The sequence below is a fragment of the Artemia sp. Qi Xiang Cuo genome, chromosome 19, assembly GCF_049724085.1.
Source record: "Artemia sp. Qi Xiang Cuo chromosome 19, ASM4972408v1, whole genome shotgun sequence".
NCBI classification, from domain to species: domain Eukaryota; kingdom Metazoa; phylum Arthropoda; class Branchiopoda; order Anostraca; family Artemiidae; genus Artemia; species Artemia sp. Qi Xiang Cuo.
The window spans coordinates 22250899-22267128 of NC_142812.1; the positions used below are offsets into that span (position 1 = coordinate 22250899).

Here is a 16230-nt window from a genome sequence, read left to right on the forward strand (position 1 = left end):
TTCCTACAAATGTTCACGTTTTATGCAGTTATTTCATAAACGTTTGTCTTTACTGCAAATAAAATCATTGGCCAAATAAAATAATACAGTAGCGGTTTCAAGCCCCGTAAACTGGAAGGGGGCAGCAAGGTATACAAAAATTACTATTGCGACAATTTCTTTCTCAATTAAGTACATTAATAGAAGTGCAAAAATATAAAACAAAAGAAATTTAATGCATAAATTAGAAAAAATGGGGGGGGAGGTGCCCCGTGCCCTGGCATAAACCACCACTACAAAAGTATCACTAAAATGGAATAAAAAATTAAAATGTATATATATCTGAACGTGATATTAAAAAAAATCACACAGGTGCGGGGCTTCTTCAATCGTGAGGACCCAGACGATCGCCTACATTTACTCCCCCCCCTTTACCTGGCCTCCTTTCCCCGACAGTCACGTGTGTTGTATGCTTGAGTCCCGAAGTCCAACGGTAATTAAAATGTTAAACTTGACCCTTGCACTTCTTTTATACCTACAGTCAACAGATAGTTTAAGAACAGCCAGCCCGATCATGAAGATTTATTAACTCTAGACTTTTTTAACATTGCTATTACGCATTCGTGACGTAACAGTCACGTTTTGGATAAGTTTTTTCTCTCTCTATCCAACTAGTTTCAAAGATTATGTCAGTTGGCATTTCTTTTCTAATACATTAGATGCCAATCTTTCAATGTGAGAATGTGTTTTATTCCAAAGATGATAAGGAAAAGGAGTGACGGAATACGAAATTTTGATTAAATTTGAAGAATAATCATGGAAAGTTTACTGCCCCAGAAATCGGTGAGACATTGTTACAGCATCTAACCTTAGGGTTTCGCTAGTGCGTCTACTATATTACTGCAAATCAGTGCTTCCACTACGGACGAATTTTCTGGGTCTCTCTTAACTTCCTTAAAAGAAAATTGGGTTCTCCTGAATCTGCTTAGAAAACTATTTTCCGAGGATTTCGGCGGTCAGTTTTATTTTGAGAAAATTTGGTGAACCCACAGAAAATTGTACAGAGTGGACGCCGGGCCATATTTTTAATCTGGAGGGGGGATAAAAAAATTGGTAGGTGTGTTAAAATAAAGTAAATGATTATGAAGGTTTCTGAGTTAAAACTCTTTTAACGTCTATTTTTGTTACATTTGTAGGCTAGACGTCGGACAATTTTTTTTTTTTGGGGGGGGGGGTGTAACCGAATAATACCTGTATCTTTAATACGGCCAGGAGCGGAAAAAATGCTGAAATTGCAAGATGAAACCATTATTAAAGAAAGATCACATCAACCGATACGATAAATCATACATTTGCAAGATAAACAATACAAACAACCCATTGTAAGAATTTGATTATGGGATTGGACAGAAATGGAGAATAATCAGTACTTTTTCTTAATCTAAATTAAATATTCACAAACAACAGTTATTGTCTTGTTTTATTTGATTCGGATTCAGTCGCTCTGTCAGCTGCATAGAGTCGAGGTCGACTTCTTGAATTATACCCTCAGTAAATAACGCTGAAAATCGTTGTTTCCTGTCGTGATTTTACTATCGTGAAAACGAGCTTTTTTTTGGATGAGAACGCACCTAATTTTTTTTTTGTAGATTGCAACTATGTCAGGGTTTACAGCTGGATTTCGTTTCTATGAGTCAGACTTAAAAGATGGGGCAGAGCATCAAAGGTGCACATACCCCTACGTACACATTTGTGTGAGATATTTTATGTTGTATATTGCTTATCATAACTGGCTTCATTATCAAAGAGTTCCTGGTAACGAACTGTAAGTAAGGAGCTCAATAGTAACCGAAACTCTAAAAAACGGAATTTTGATATCAATAGGTATATTAAAAGAATCGGCTTATTCTGCTGACTTCAAATATATAAGATTCATTCAGTTTAATACCACTCATAAAGGTTACGAGCCTGAGAAAATTTGCCTTATTTTTGAAAAAAGGGGAAAACGCTTCCTAAAAGTCAAAAATCTTATTGAAAATCACACCATCAAATTCAGAGTAACAGAGAACCCGACTGTAAAGGTTTTAAGCTCCTGTCTGCCAAAATGTTTGTGTTTTTTCCCAGGGGTATAGAACCAATGGTCCTAGAACGTCAAGAGAGGGCAATTAAGAAAATTAAGAGCTCTAGGTCTCTTTTGAAGTGACCAATAGGATTGGAGGGCAACTAGCCCTCCTCTCACCACTGTTTTCCCCAAAATCGCCCGATAATTTATTTATAGGCATTTTTGTTCAGCATAGTTGAAAAGTCCCAAAACTATGCCTTTGGAAATCACATGGCCCCAGCCCCTCATTCCCGTGGGATATGTATTTGCCCATTGTTTACGTATAGGATTTCTTATTGGGAGGTATACAGGGTTTTTCGGGGGGATTTTGCGCTTGGAGTGGGTTTCCATGAGGATAATTTCCCGTGTGGAGGGAAGTTTCCAGAGATGAACTTTCAAGGGAATATTTTATGCTAAGGGGATTTGACAGAATTCCCATACAAAATTATTTTTATTTATCGTACTTTCTCTTTGCCTACTCAATTTCAAACAGTTCGTAGTAACGAACTATAAGTAAGGAGCGATCCAGCTCAATGGTAACCAAAACTCTAGAAAACGGGTTTTGGATACCAAAAGATACATCAAAAGAATTAGATTGTTATGCTGATTTCAAATATGTAAGTTTCATCAAGTTTAGTTTTACTCATCAAAAGTTACGTGCCTGAGAAAATTTGTCTGATTTTCGAAAAACGGGGAAAGACCCCTTAAAAGTTATAGAATCTTAATGAAAATCACACTATCATACTCAGCTTATCAGAGAACATTACTGTAAATGTTTCAAGCACCTATCTCAAAAAATATGAAATCTTGCTATTTTTGCCAGAATAAAGATAAGGGATGGGTACTTATTGGTTGTTTTTTTTTTGTTTTTTTTTGTTTTTTTTCCCAGGGGTGTTCGTATCGAACCAGTGATCCTAGAATATCGTGGGAGGGCTCATTGGAACGGAAATTAAAAGTTCTAATGCCCTTTTTAAGTTACCAAAAAAAATGGAGGGCAACTAGGCCCCCTCCCACGCTCATTTTTTCCCAAAGTCACCCGATCAAAATTTTGAGATAGCCATTTTGTTCGGCATGGTCGAACATATGATAACCATGTCCTTTAGGATGATTTAACTCCACGAAGTCCCTGGGGGGAGGGCTGAAAGTTATGAACTTTACCCAATGTTAACATAGGCCTATAGTATTGGTTATTGGGAAGTATACAGACGTTTTCAGGGGGGGATTTTTTGTGGTAGTGGGGGGGGGGGGGTCAGGGGTATGTGGGAGGATCTTTACATGGAAGTTTTAATGGGGTAGGGACAATGCTATGAAGGGGGCGCCGGATTTCCCAGCATTATTTAAAAAAAAGAACAAAAATTAAAGATAAAAAAACAAGTTTTTCAACTTAAAGTAAGGACCAGCATAAAAACTTAAATAGAACAGAAAATTTTAAGCATCTTATTGGGTCCCCCCCTAGTCAATATATTGCTCTTTAAGCCAAAGAATTTTTATTAATTTAATAATAGACATTTATTATAAGTAACGGCCGTTGGGTTAAAGAGGTCATTTTTAAAGAATTGGAACAAAATTCGAAATTTAGCTTAAAGAGTGAGGTATTGACTAGGGGCGAACCCCCTAATATACGTATTAGAAATATATGAATACAGAAGTTCGTTATGTTAATTAATTCGTAAGTTACATATATTTATTACTAATAAAAACGTTCCCAAATAAAATTAAACAAGTTTCGAGAAAGCCATTTAACCAAATAAAAGTATAATTAATATTCAAATTTTGTTTGAAATATTCATGTACGGTGATCCAAAGTCAAACCCTGCATTAATTCAAAAACGATCAAAAATTAAATAAAAAAACAAGTTTTTTTTAACTGAAAGCAAGGAACGACGTTAAAACTTAAAATGAACAGAAATTATTCCGTATATAAAAGGGGCTGTCCTTTCCTCAACGCCTCGCTCTTTACGCTAAAGTTTGGCTTTCTCACAACTATATTTTTTTTAACTATAATACACTTTAGCGTAAAGAGCGAGGCGTTGTGGAGGGGACAGCCCCTGTTACATACGGAATAATTTCTGTTCGTTTTAAGTTTTAAAGTCGTTCCGTACTCACAGATAAAAAAAACTTTTTTTTTTTATTTAATTCCAGGTGGAGATGTTTCGGGCGAATTTCCGGGAGAAATTTTCAGCGCCTCGAAATTTCAACGCCTCGCTCTTTACGCTAAAGTTTTTTACTTTTTTAAAAATGGATTTCTGAGAAAGAGTCTAACTTTAGCGCAAAGGGCGAGGCTTTGAGGAGGGGACAGACCTTTTCTTATAAGGAATAATTTCTGTTCGTTTTAAGTTTTAATGTCGCTCCTTACTTTCAGTTAAAAAAAACTTGTTTTTTATTTAATTTCTGAACGTTTTGAATTAATGCAGGTTTTGATTTTGGCTCACCGTGCGTGACTAATTAAAACAAAATTTGCATATTAATTTTACTTTTATTTGGTTAAATGGCTTTCTCAAAAGTTGTTTAATTTTATTTGTAAACGTTTTTATTAGTAATAAATATATGTAACTTGCGAATTAACTTACGTAACGAACTTCTATATTCATACATTGTTAATACGTATATTAGGGGGTTCACTCCCTAGCCAATACCTCACTCTTTACGCTAACTTTTGAATTTTGTTTAAATTCTTTAAAAATGATTCTTAATCACAAAGGCCGTTAATTTGAATAAATAGCTCTTATGAAAGTACTAAAAAAATCTTTGGCTTAAAGAGCAAGGTATTGACTAGGGGGCGAACCCAATCATATACTTAATAATTTCTGTTTGTTTTAAGTTTTGTTGTTGCTCCTTACTTACAGTTGAAAACTTGTTTTGTTTTTTAATTTTTGATCTTTTTTTCAATATTGCTGGGGAAATCCGGCGCCCCCTTCAAAGCAATGTCCCCTCATCAAAAATTCCACCATGAAAAGATAACATAATCCCCGAACGCCCCCCCCCCACTACCAGAAAAATCCCCCCTTAAAACATCTGTATAGTTCCCAATAACCAATACTATATGTAAACATTGGGAAAAGTTAATATCTTTCAGCCCTCCTGCCGGGGACTATGGGGATTAAGTCATCCTGAAAGACATAGTTATTATATATTCGACCATGCTAAACAAAATTTTTATCTCAAAATTTTGATCGGGTGACTTGGAGAGAAAATGAGCGTGGGAGGGGGCCTAGTTGCCCTCCATTTTTTTTGGTCACTGAAAAAACGGCACTAGAACTATTAATTTCCATTCGAATGTGACCTCCCAAGTTATTCTAAGACCACTTGGTCTATACTATCGCCCCTGGAAAAAAAAAAACAAAAAAAACAACAACAAATAAACACGCAACCGTGATCTTTCTTCTGGCAAAAAAAAAATACAATATTGTACATGTTTTTAGATAGAAGCTTAAAACCTCTACAGTAGGGTTCTATCATTAGCTGAATTAGAGGTTGTGATTGTCATTAAGGTTCTGTAAATTTTAGGGGCCGTTTCACCTTTTTTTCAAAAATAAGGCAAATTTTATCAGGCGCGTTACTTTTGATGGGCAGGGCTAAACTTGATGAAACTTATATATCTGAAATCAGCATTAAAATTTAATTCTTTTAATGTATCTATGGGTATCAAAGTTCCTTTTTTTAGAGTTTCATTTACTAATGAACCGGGTCGCTCCTTACTTACAGTTCGTTACCACGAACTGTTTGAAACCAATCGACTTAAAAGGTGGCGGTGCACGGTGGCACGGTGGTCGTTCCGGATAAGTTACGTAGTTCATACAAGATAAATGGTGCACATAAACGTGTATTTTAGAACTTCATTCAACGTGCATTCACTTGGTTTCTAATAAAAATGAAATAAAAAAACAAGTTTTTTATACTGAAAGTAAGGAGCGACATTAAAACTTAAAACGAACAGAAATTATTCCGTATATGAAAGGGGCTGTCCCCACCTCAACGCCTCGCTCTTTACGGTAAAGTTTTTTATTTAAAGAAAAAATAAAGTTGTGAGAAATAGTCAAACCTTAGCGTAAAGACCAAGGCGTTGAGGAGGGGCAGCCCCTTTCATATATGGAATAATTTCTGTTCGTTTTAAGTTTTAATGTCGCTCCTTAATTTCATTTAAAAAAGCTTGTTTTTTTTTTATTTCTGATTGTTTTTTAAACAAAAAAAACTTTAGCGTACGTAACTTACGTAACAAACTTCTATATTCATATATTTTTAATACGTATATTAGGGGGTTTGCCCCCTAGTCAATACCTTGCTCTTAAAGCTAAAGTTTGAATTTTGTTCCAATTCTTTAAAAATGACCCCTTAATCACAAAGACCGTTAATTAGAATAAATAGCTCTTATGAAAGTACTAAAATATCTTTGGCTTAAAGAGCGAGGCATTGACTAGAAGGTGAACCCAATCATATACCTAATATTTTTTGTTCGTTTAAGTTTTGATGTTGCTCCTTACTTTCAGTTGAAAAAACTTGTTTTTTTATATTTAATTTCTGATTTTTTAAAAAAAATAATGATGGGAAATCCGGCGCCCCCTTCATAGCAATGTCCCTTCCCCCATGAAACCTCCTTCATGAAAAGATCCTCCCATATAACCCCCGACCCACCCCCCCCCCCCCACTATCAGAAAAAATTCCCCCTGAAAACGTCTGTATACTTCCCAATAACCAATACTATATGTTAACATTGGGTAAAGTTCCTAACTTTCAGCCCTCCCCCGGGGGGCTTCGAGGGATTTAGTCATCCTAAAAGACATAGTTATAATATTTTCGACCATGCTGAACAAAATGGCTATCTCAAAATTTTGATAGGTTGACTTTGGTAAAAAAATGAGCGTGGGAGGGGGCCTAGTTGCCCTCCATTTTTTTGTCACTTAAAAAGGGCACTAGAACTTTTAATTTCCGTTCCAATGAACCCTCTCACGATATTCTAGGACCACTGGGTCGATACGATCATCCCTGGGGAAAAGAAAAAAAAAACAAATAAACACACATCCGTGATCTTTCTTCTGGCAAAAAATGGAAAATTCCACATTTTTGTAGATAGGAGCTTGAAACCTCTACAGTAGGGTTCTCTGATACGCTGAATATGATGGTGTGATTTTCATTAAGGTTCTATAGCTTTTAGGGGATATTTTGCCCTTTTTTCGAAAATAAGCCAAATTTTCTCAGGCAAGTAACTTTTGATAGGTAAGATTAAACTTGATAAAACTTATATATTTGAAATCAGAATTAAAATTTGTTTCTTTTGATGTATGTATTGGTATCATAATTCCGTTTTTTAGAGTTTCGGTTACCATTGAGCCGTGTCGCTCCGTACTTACAGCTCGTTACCACGAACTATTTGACCGGGTCGCTCCTTAAATACAGTTAGTTATCACTAACAGTTTGATAAAAAAACTTGTTTTTTTTTATTTAATTGCATGTGGAGATGTTTCGGGGGAATTGTCCGGGAGAAATTTTCAGCATGTTTGGATTTCCAGGACACAATTTCAACGGAAAGGGGAACTTCCGGAGTGACTGGAAACACGATCAAAACTTAGCCATGGGGGGGGGGGGGGTGTATTTGACGGGGGAGTAACTTTAAATAGAAGAGTGTACCGGGAGGGGAGGGACTTTTTCCTGGTGGGTGATCCAGATGTAACGGTAGTATTTGAAAAACGATCAAAAATTGTAAAAAATTATTTTATGGTATCTGTATGATATACCCCCTACCGCTCAAATTCTTCATGCACTGACGCACTGTCAACCGGTTTCTTTTTGCTAGTTTCTTTCAACTTAGTGTCAGAAAAGACGAAGAGAAGCGACAGAATACATGGAAAATATATAATTTGGGCTATATATTAGTAGATTGTTAATAATGAATTTGCGTGAAGCTATAGCAATTTGAAATATCATATGGAATTTGCGTGAAGCTATAGCAATTTGAAATATCATATGGAATTTGCTTGAAGCTATAGAAATATATTAAACTTAACCCGGCTTTATTCATTAGCATAGTTCTATTTTAGACAAGCACAATTACTTTCTTGAAATCAACTATTTGACACACAAAATTGAAATTTAATTCAGAAAATTATGAAGGACGTTTAAGTATGTCACGCACTCACTCATGAGTTCACCTCTTATACACACAATACATAAATTTCGAGGAGTAAATTATAATAAACTTGTAAGTGAGTATCAAAATCTTTCTTGAATTCACCTGCTTTATAAACAAAAAAGACATTTCATTGGAGAAATTATCAGAAAATCCTAATTGAGTAACAAACTCCTAATTGTTTTCACGAATTAGGTATAGAATGTAGAAATTTAATTCAAGAAATTATGAAAATATTTGTAAGTAAGTAAAAAACTCTTTATTGATTTCCCCTCTTGGATATACAATAGAGATACTTAATTCAAGAAATTATCAGTCGTGTTATTCCGGGGGTTTTTTTCTTTTAAATGGTGTTAGTTAAAAAAGCGAGTCTTTCTGTTAAATAAATAATTCTTATATTTTTTAAGTTAAATTTAAAAAGAGGATTTGTGTTAAATAAATAATTGTTATACCTTTTAACAGAGCTTTACGTGTTTTGAGGGGCGCTGTAGTTTTAGTACATGTTATTTTTTCTTTACTTTGCTTTCGTTACTAAATCAAAGATAATAAATAGTTTTTATAACTTTTAAAAATTATTTACAGAGTTCTAGTGAGTCTGTAATGTTTTTAATCGTTATAGTTGATTTACTGCATTCAGCATATGCGATAGAATTGACTATGGTACGAAAAGAGCTCGTAAAACTGCAGTTTCTATAAAAAAGGCTGAATTACAAAATCAAAATTAAATTGCATTTACTACTTTTCATTTAAACTAATGCAATTTCTATACAAAATTTGAAATAATTTCGTTTAAACTTATATAAAGTTAATTTAACATGTTACCAAATTCCACATTATTGCACAGAAATATCAAAATTGTTAGTGGTATTGTTACCATTGTTACCATTTAGAACTACAGAATGATTTAAAACTGTATTAAAAGTTCAGAAACACATCTATACTATTTGCTAACAATAGCAGAAACACATTTACCTTTCTTCGAATTATTTTTATCTAGATACTTTTTCAATATCTCCAACCCCACTCAAGAATTTTGATCTGTAAGATCTGAGAAAAACCGGTTTGTAATTGCATTCAGCATATGCGATAAAATTGACCATTGTAAGAAAAGTTCTCTTGAAACTGCAGGTTCTATAAAAAAAGGCTGAATTATAAAATCAAAATTAAATTGCATTTACTGCTTTTCATTTAAAGTAAGGCAGTTTCTATAAAAAATTTTAAATTATTTCATTTAAAATTCAAAAAAGTTATGTTAACACGTTACCAAATTCCACATTATTGCACAGAAATATAAAAATTTGTAGTGTTATTGTTTCAATTGTTAACATATAGAACTAAAGAATGATTTAACCTTGAATTAAAAGCTGAAAAACACATCTATACTATTTGATAAAAAAATCAGATACCCATTTACCTTCTTTCGAATTATTTTCATGTATGTACTCGTTCAATACATCCCATCCCCACTCAATACTTTTGATATGTACTATCTGAGAAAAACTGATTTGTAAGTTCATTCAGTATATGCGATAGACTTGAATATGGTACGAAAAGAGATCGTAACACTGCAGTTTCTATAAAAAGGGCTTAATTACAAAATAAAAATTAAATTGCATTTACTACTTATCATTTAAACTAATGAAGTTTCTATAAAAAATTTTAAATAGTTTCTATGAAGCGTCAATAAAGTAGATTCAAAATTTATCCACGGTACTACTATTAGCACAGACAAACAAAAAAAAGTTTTCATGACATAAAATTCTATTTTTTTTATTGCAGTAAGACTAATAAATATATTTTTTTTTTTAAGTATTTAAAAAAAAAACAATTCAAAATGAATAATAAGGTCGATTTAAAGGAATATATATTAAATAGCAATTGTTATTTGTATTGTTACAATCGTTAGTATGTAAAACTACATAATGATTTATTACCGTATTAAAAGTCGAGATACATATATATACAATTTGCTAACAATATTAGATACATATTTACTTTCTATCGAAAAATTTGCATGGAGAATTTTGTTCAGTACAGACAATCTCCGTTAAGGAATTTTTATTTCGAAGATATAAGAAAAACCGAGTGTAAAGTGCGTTCAGTATAAGCATGCAGCATGAACCTGTTACTTACAGAGCTAGAAAAACTCCAGTTTCTATAAAAAAAGCTTAATTACAAAATCAAAATTAAATTGCATTTACTACTTTTCATTTAAACTAATGCAGTTTCTATAAAAAATTTGAAATTATTTCGTTTAAACTTCTATCAATTTAAGTTAACATGTGACCATATTACACATTATTGCACATAAATATCAAAATCTTAGGTTAGAAAAGCACAGGCTATTTTTTTATTGCATTCAGCATATGCGATAGAATTGACTATGGTACGAAAAGAGCGGAAACTATCTCTTAAAAAAAAAAAATTTGCTTACCAAGTTTGGCGAAGTAAATTCTTCTATTCGTGTTCCACTTCATGCTTCAAATTGTAAGAAGGAACTGAATATACATCATACTGTTTTTTAGGGATTTTATACGTATCTTGGATTAAGTCTCTTCTTAACATTATTCTGCAATAACGCTACATCTTGGGGATTAAAAGAGTCAAATTTCACCTTAAAACGCTAACATATCTGATCAAGTAATTTAAGTCTTAGGATCAGTTACTTAGGAAACACTCGATACCCTTAAGATGTCTTATTGAAATTATTTATCCTATGAAAATTCTTGACTATGTTATTCAGTCACTTTTACGGAAACTTTAATTTTTTTGTTACCGAGTTCTGATCTAGATTTCATTTTTACAGGAAATGTAAATTTTTCTTACCTAATTCTGCTCTTGACTTACCTTTGATTCGAACTGTAAGTAAGGATTTACACGGCTCAATAGGAACCGGAACTCTAAAAGCCAATTAATAGCTATCTCGCCTGATGTTACAAAACTCCTGGTTAATACAAAAATCACGAAGACTAAAAGCTGTAGTGGATTAAATAAAAAAAAACCACGGGTGGGACCCCCCCCACCCAGGTTAGGTGCCCTAACATTTAAAGGGGACCCCCCCCCAACCCCGGGACCCCGGGACCGACAGCCGGACTCGGGTGGGCCTCACATCACCAAGGGCAGGTTAGATGTCTGATTCAAATTATTAAAACTATGGAAATTCTTGATTATGTAATTCAGTCACTTTTACAGAAACTGTACATTTTTTGTTACCAAATTCGGGTCTAGATTTCATTTTTACAGAAACTGTACATTTTCTTACCACGTTATTGTCTAGATTTACCTTTGATTCGAACTGTAAGTAAGGAGCGACACGGCTCAATAGTAACCAAAACTCTAAAAGCAAATTAATAGCTTACTCGCTTGCTTTTACAAAACGCCTGTTTAATTCAAAAATCACCAAGAAAAAACGCTGTTGTGGCTTAAATAAAAAAAAAAAACACGGGTGAGACCTCCATCCCCCCGATTTGGTGACCTACCATTCCAATGTGGCCCCCCCCACCCCCGGGGGCCCCGGGGCCTGACCCCTTCCCACGGGGGGGACCCCCCCCCCCAAGGTTAGGTTACCGACCATTTCTAGGTGACCCCCCCCCCACCCCCGTGGCCACAGGACCGAAAGCCTGACACGGATAGGACCCTCACCACCCAGGTGAGGTTTGGCTAGATTAGTTTAAGTTAACAAAACTTACTAGGTTTACTTTAATCAGGTTCAGGGGCGCGGCCCTTAAACTGATGTAAGGTAAACTAGAAATGTTAGGGAACTTAACCTAATCTAACCTAACCTGACCTTGGTGGTGAGGGTCCTACCCGTGTCAGGCTGTCGGTCCCGTGGCCCCGGGGTTGGGGGGGTCACCTGAAATTTGAGTTACCCGACCTTGGGGTATGGAAGTCCCCTTCTTGGTCTTAGGACAGTCCACGGGGCCCCCCGGGGGTGGGGGGCATCCTCGACTCTTAGGTAACCTAACCTGTGTGACGGGGGTGTCCCCCGGGGTTTTTATTTTTTTTTTTAATCCACTACAGCTTTTTGTATCAGCTTTTTTTTTATTAGACAGGTGGTTTTTAAAATAATACCAGAAATCTATTAATTTTCTTTTTTATTTTTTTTTAATATTGAGCAGTGTCGATCCATAATTACAGTTTGAATCAAAGGTAAGTATAGACAATAATGTGGTAAGAAAAATGTTCAGTTCCTGTAAAAATTAAATCTAGACCCAAATTTGGTAACAAAAAATGTACAACCTCTGTAAAAGTGACTGAATTACATAATCAAGAATTTCCATAGTTTTAATAATTTGAATCAGACATCTAACCTGCCCTTGGTGGTGAGGGTCCTACCCGAGTCCGGCTGTCGGGCCCGTGGCCCCGGGGTTGGGGGGGGGGTCACCATGAAATGTTAGGTAACCTAACCTTGGTGGTGGGGGTCCCATCCGTGGTTTTTTTTTTTATTTAATCCACTACAGCTTTTAGTCTTCGTGATTTTTGTATTAACCAGGAGTTTTGTAACAGCATGTGAGTAAGCTATTAATTGTCTTTTAGATTTTTGGTTCCTATTGAGCCGTGTCGCTCCTTACTTACAGTTTGAATCAAAGGTAAGTATAGACCATAATGTGGTAACAAAAATGTACAGTGCCTGTAAAAATTAAATCTAGACCCAAATTCGGTAACAAAAAAAGTAAAGCTTCTGTAAATGTGACTTAATTACTATAGTCAAGAATTTTCATAGGTTTAAGAATCTTAATCAGACATCTTAAGGGTATCGAGTGTTTCCTAAGAAATTGATCCTAAGACTTAAATAACTTGATGATATATGTTAGTGTTTTAAGGTGAAATTTGACTCTTTTAAATCCCCAAGATGTAGCGTTATTGCAGAATAATGTTAAGAAGAGACTTAATCCAAGATACGTATAAAATCCCTGAAAAACAGTATGATGTATTTTCAGGTCATTATTACAATTTGAAGTATGAAGTGTTACACGAATATAAGAATTTAATTCGCCAAGCTTATTTAGCAAATTTTTTTTTTTTAAGAGATAGTTTCAACTATTTCTGTACAACAGTCACTTCTACCTCATATTCTGAATGCAATAACAAAAAGACCGTGCTTTTCTAACCTACGATTTTGATATTTCGGTGCGATAATGTGGAATTTGGTAACATGTTAACTTAACTTTATAGAAGTTTTAACGAAATAATTTAAAAATTTGTATAGAGACTGCATTAGTTTAAATGAAAAGTAGTAAATGCAATTTAATTTTTATTTTGTAATTCAGCCTTTCTTATATAACCTGCAGTTTTACTAGCTCTTTTCGTACAATAGTCAATTCTATCGCATATGCTGAATACAATTACAAACCGGTTTTTCTCAGATCTTACAGATCAAAATTCTTGAGTGGGGATTGGAGATATTGAACAAGTATCTACATTAAAATAATTCGAAAGAAGGTAAATGTGTTTCTGCTATTGTTAGCAAATAGTATAGATATGTTTCTGAACTTTTAATACAGTATTAAATCATTCTGGAGTTCTACATGGTAACAATTGTAACAATACCACTAACAATTGTTAGTTAAGATCTAGTTCTATCCATCTACCAGATTATTCAATTTGAATTGTTTTTTTTTTTAAATACGTCAAAAATCAATTATATCTCATATGTTTACCGAAATAAAAAAATAGCCTGTTCTTTCCTAAACTCTTATGCTGGTATGTTGGTGCAGGAATTAAGAACTTGGAAAAATTCGGTATCTACTTTTATAGACAATTCAAAAAAACTATTTAAATTTTTTAAAAGAAACAACTTCAGCTCTCAGGCAATGTATTCTATGCAATTTAATTTTTACTGTGTTATTCTGCCTTTTTTATAGACCATTCAGTTTTACGAGTACTTTTCGTTAAAGATTCCTTCCTCTCGCTTTAACTGAACACCCTGAAAAACCGATATACCTCACATCGAACCGATCAAAAATTCTTGAGTGGGGATTGGAGATATTGAACAAGTACCTACATTAAAATAATTCGAAAGAAGGTAAATGTGTTTCTGCTATTGTTAGGAAATAGTATAGATATGTTTCTGAACTTTTAATACAGTTTTAAATCATTCTGTAGTTCTACATGGTAACAATTGAAACAATACCACTAACAATTTTGATATTTCTGTGCAATAATGTGGAATTTCGTAACATGTTAACTTAACTTTATAGAAGTTTAAACGAAATAATTTCAAATTTTTTATAGAAACTGCATTAGTTTAAATGAAAAGTAGTAAATGCAATTTAATTTTGATTTTGTAATTCAGCCTTTTTTATAGAAACTGCAGTTTTACGAGCTCCTTTCGTACCATAGTCAATTCTATCGCATATGCTGAATGCAATTAAAAACCGGTTTTTCTCAGATCTTACAGATCAAAATTCTTGAGTGGGGTTGGAGATATTGAACAAGTATCTAAATTAAAATAATTCGAAAGAAGGTAAATGTGTTTCTGCTATTGTTAGCAAATAGTATAGATGTGTTTCTGAACTTTTAATACAGTTTTAAATCATTCTGTAGTTCTACATGGTAACAATTGTAACAATACCACTAACAATTTTGATATTTCTGTGCAATAATGTGGAATTTGATAACATGTTAACTTAACCTTATAGAAGTTTAAACGAAATAATTTCAAATTTTTTATAGAAACTGCATTATTTTAAATGAAAAGTAGTAAATGCAATTTAATTTTGATTTTGTAATTCAGCCTTTTTTATAGAAACTGCAGTTTTACGAGCTCTTTTCGTACCATAGTCAATTCTATCGCATATGCTGAATGCAATAAAGAAAAAATCACACGGAATAAAACGACAGAGCCCCTCAAACCCCGTAAGGCTATTTTAAAAGGTATAACAATTATTTATTATCCTTGCTTTTTGAACGAACACCATGTAAAGAAAAAATCACACGGAATAAAACGATAGAGCCCTTCAAAACCCGTAAAGCTATTTTAAAAGGTATAACAATTATTTATTTAACAGAAATCCACTTTTTAAATTGAACAAAAAAAATATAAGAATTATTTATTTAAAATAAATCATCGATTTTTTAGCTAACACCATTTAAAAAAAAAAAATCACACGTAATAACGCGACTGAAAATTTCTTGAATGAAGTATCTGTACTGTATATCCAAGAGGTGAAATCAATGAAGAGTTTTTTACCTACTTACAAATGTTTTCATAATTTCTTTAATTAAATTTCTACATCCTATATCTAAGTCATGAAAACAATTAAGAGTTTGTTACTTACTTAGGATTTTCTCATAATTTCTCGAACGAAATGTTTTTTTTGTTTATCCAGCAGGTGAATTCAAGAAAGAATTTGCTACTTACTTACAATTTTTTCACAATTTCTTCCATGAAATTTCTGTATTGTGTGTCTAAGAGGTGACCTCATGAATGAGTGCGTTACCTATTTACAATTCCTTCATAATTTCTTGAATGAAATTTCAGTATTGTGTATCCAATAGTTGATTTCAAGAAAGAAATTGTACTTGCTTACAATAGAACTATTCTAAAGAATAAAGACGGGTTAAGCTTAAGATATTGCTATAGCTTCAAGCAAATTCCATATGATATTTCAAATTGCTATAGCTTCACGCAAATTCCATATGATATTTCAAATTGCTATAGCTTCACGCAAATTCATTATGCACAATCTACTTATATTTGCACATTAGTGGGTGGGGGTAAAGTATTTGGACAGTGTGAAGTCAGAAAACTATTCTTTCTTTATAATAAATAATTGTAGCTGACACATGTTGCATGCAGACCTGTTTTACTTAATAATAATAATAATAATAATAATAATAATAATTTATTTATAACCCACATCATAACAAGTTATGGCACTTGTGGAGTAACACAAGGAAAGAAAAAAAAAGAAAATGAAATACACTGAAAATAAAAAACACAACGAAAAAAAAGAAAAAAAAACTACAATTAGATTAACTAAATAGATTGACCAAATGATGATTTTGTGATAAACAAAAATAA

At 33.4% G+C, this 16230-nt stretch overlaps 1 protein-coding gene across 1 annotated transcript in view; it reads left to right on the forward strand.

The window, feature by feature from the left end:
• The first annotated feature begins 687 nt into the window (after nt 1–687).
• Sln (monocarboxylic acid transporter silnoon) overlaps nt 688–16230 on the forward strand; it is a 106362-nt gene continuing 90819 nt past the window's right edge. The window contains exon 1 of the mRNA XM_089105586.1: nt 688–822. Within this exon, the coding sequence (XP_088961712.1) occupies nt 796–822 (27 nt within the window). The 5' untranslated portion in view covers nt 688–795. The remainder of the gene's footprint in view (nt 823–16230) is intronic.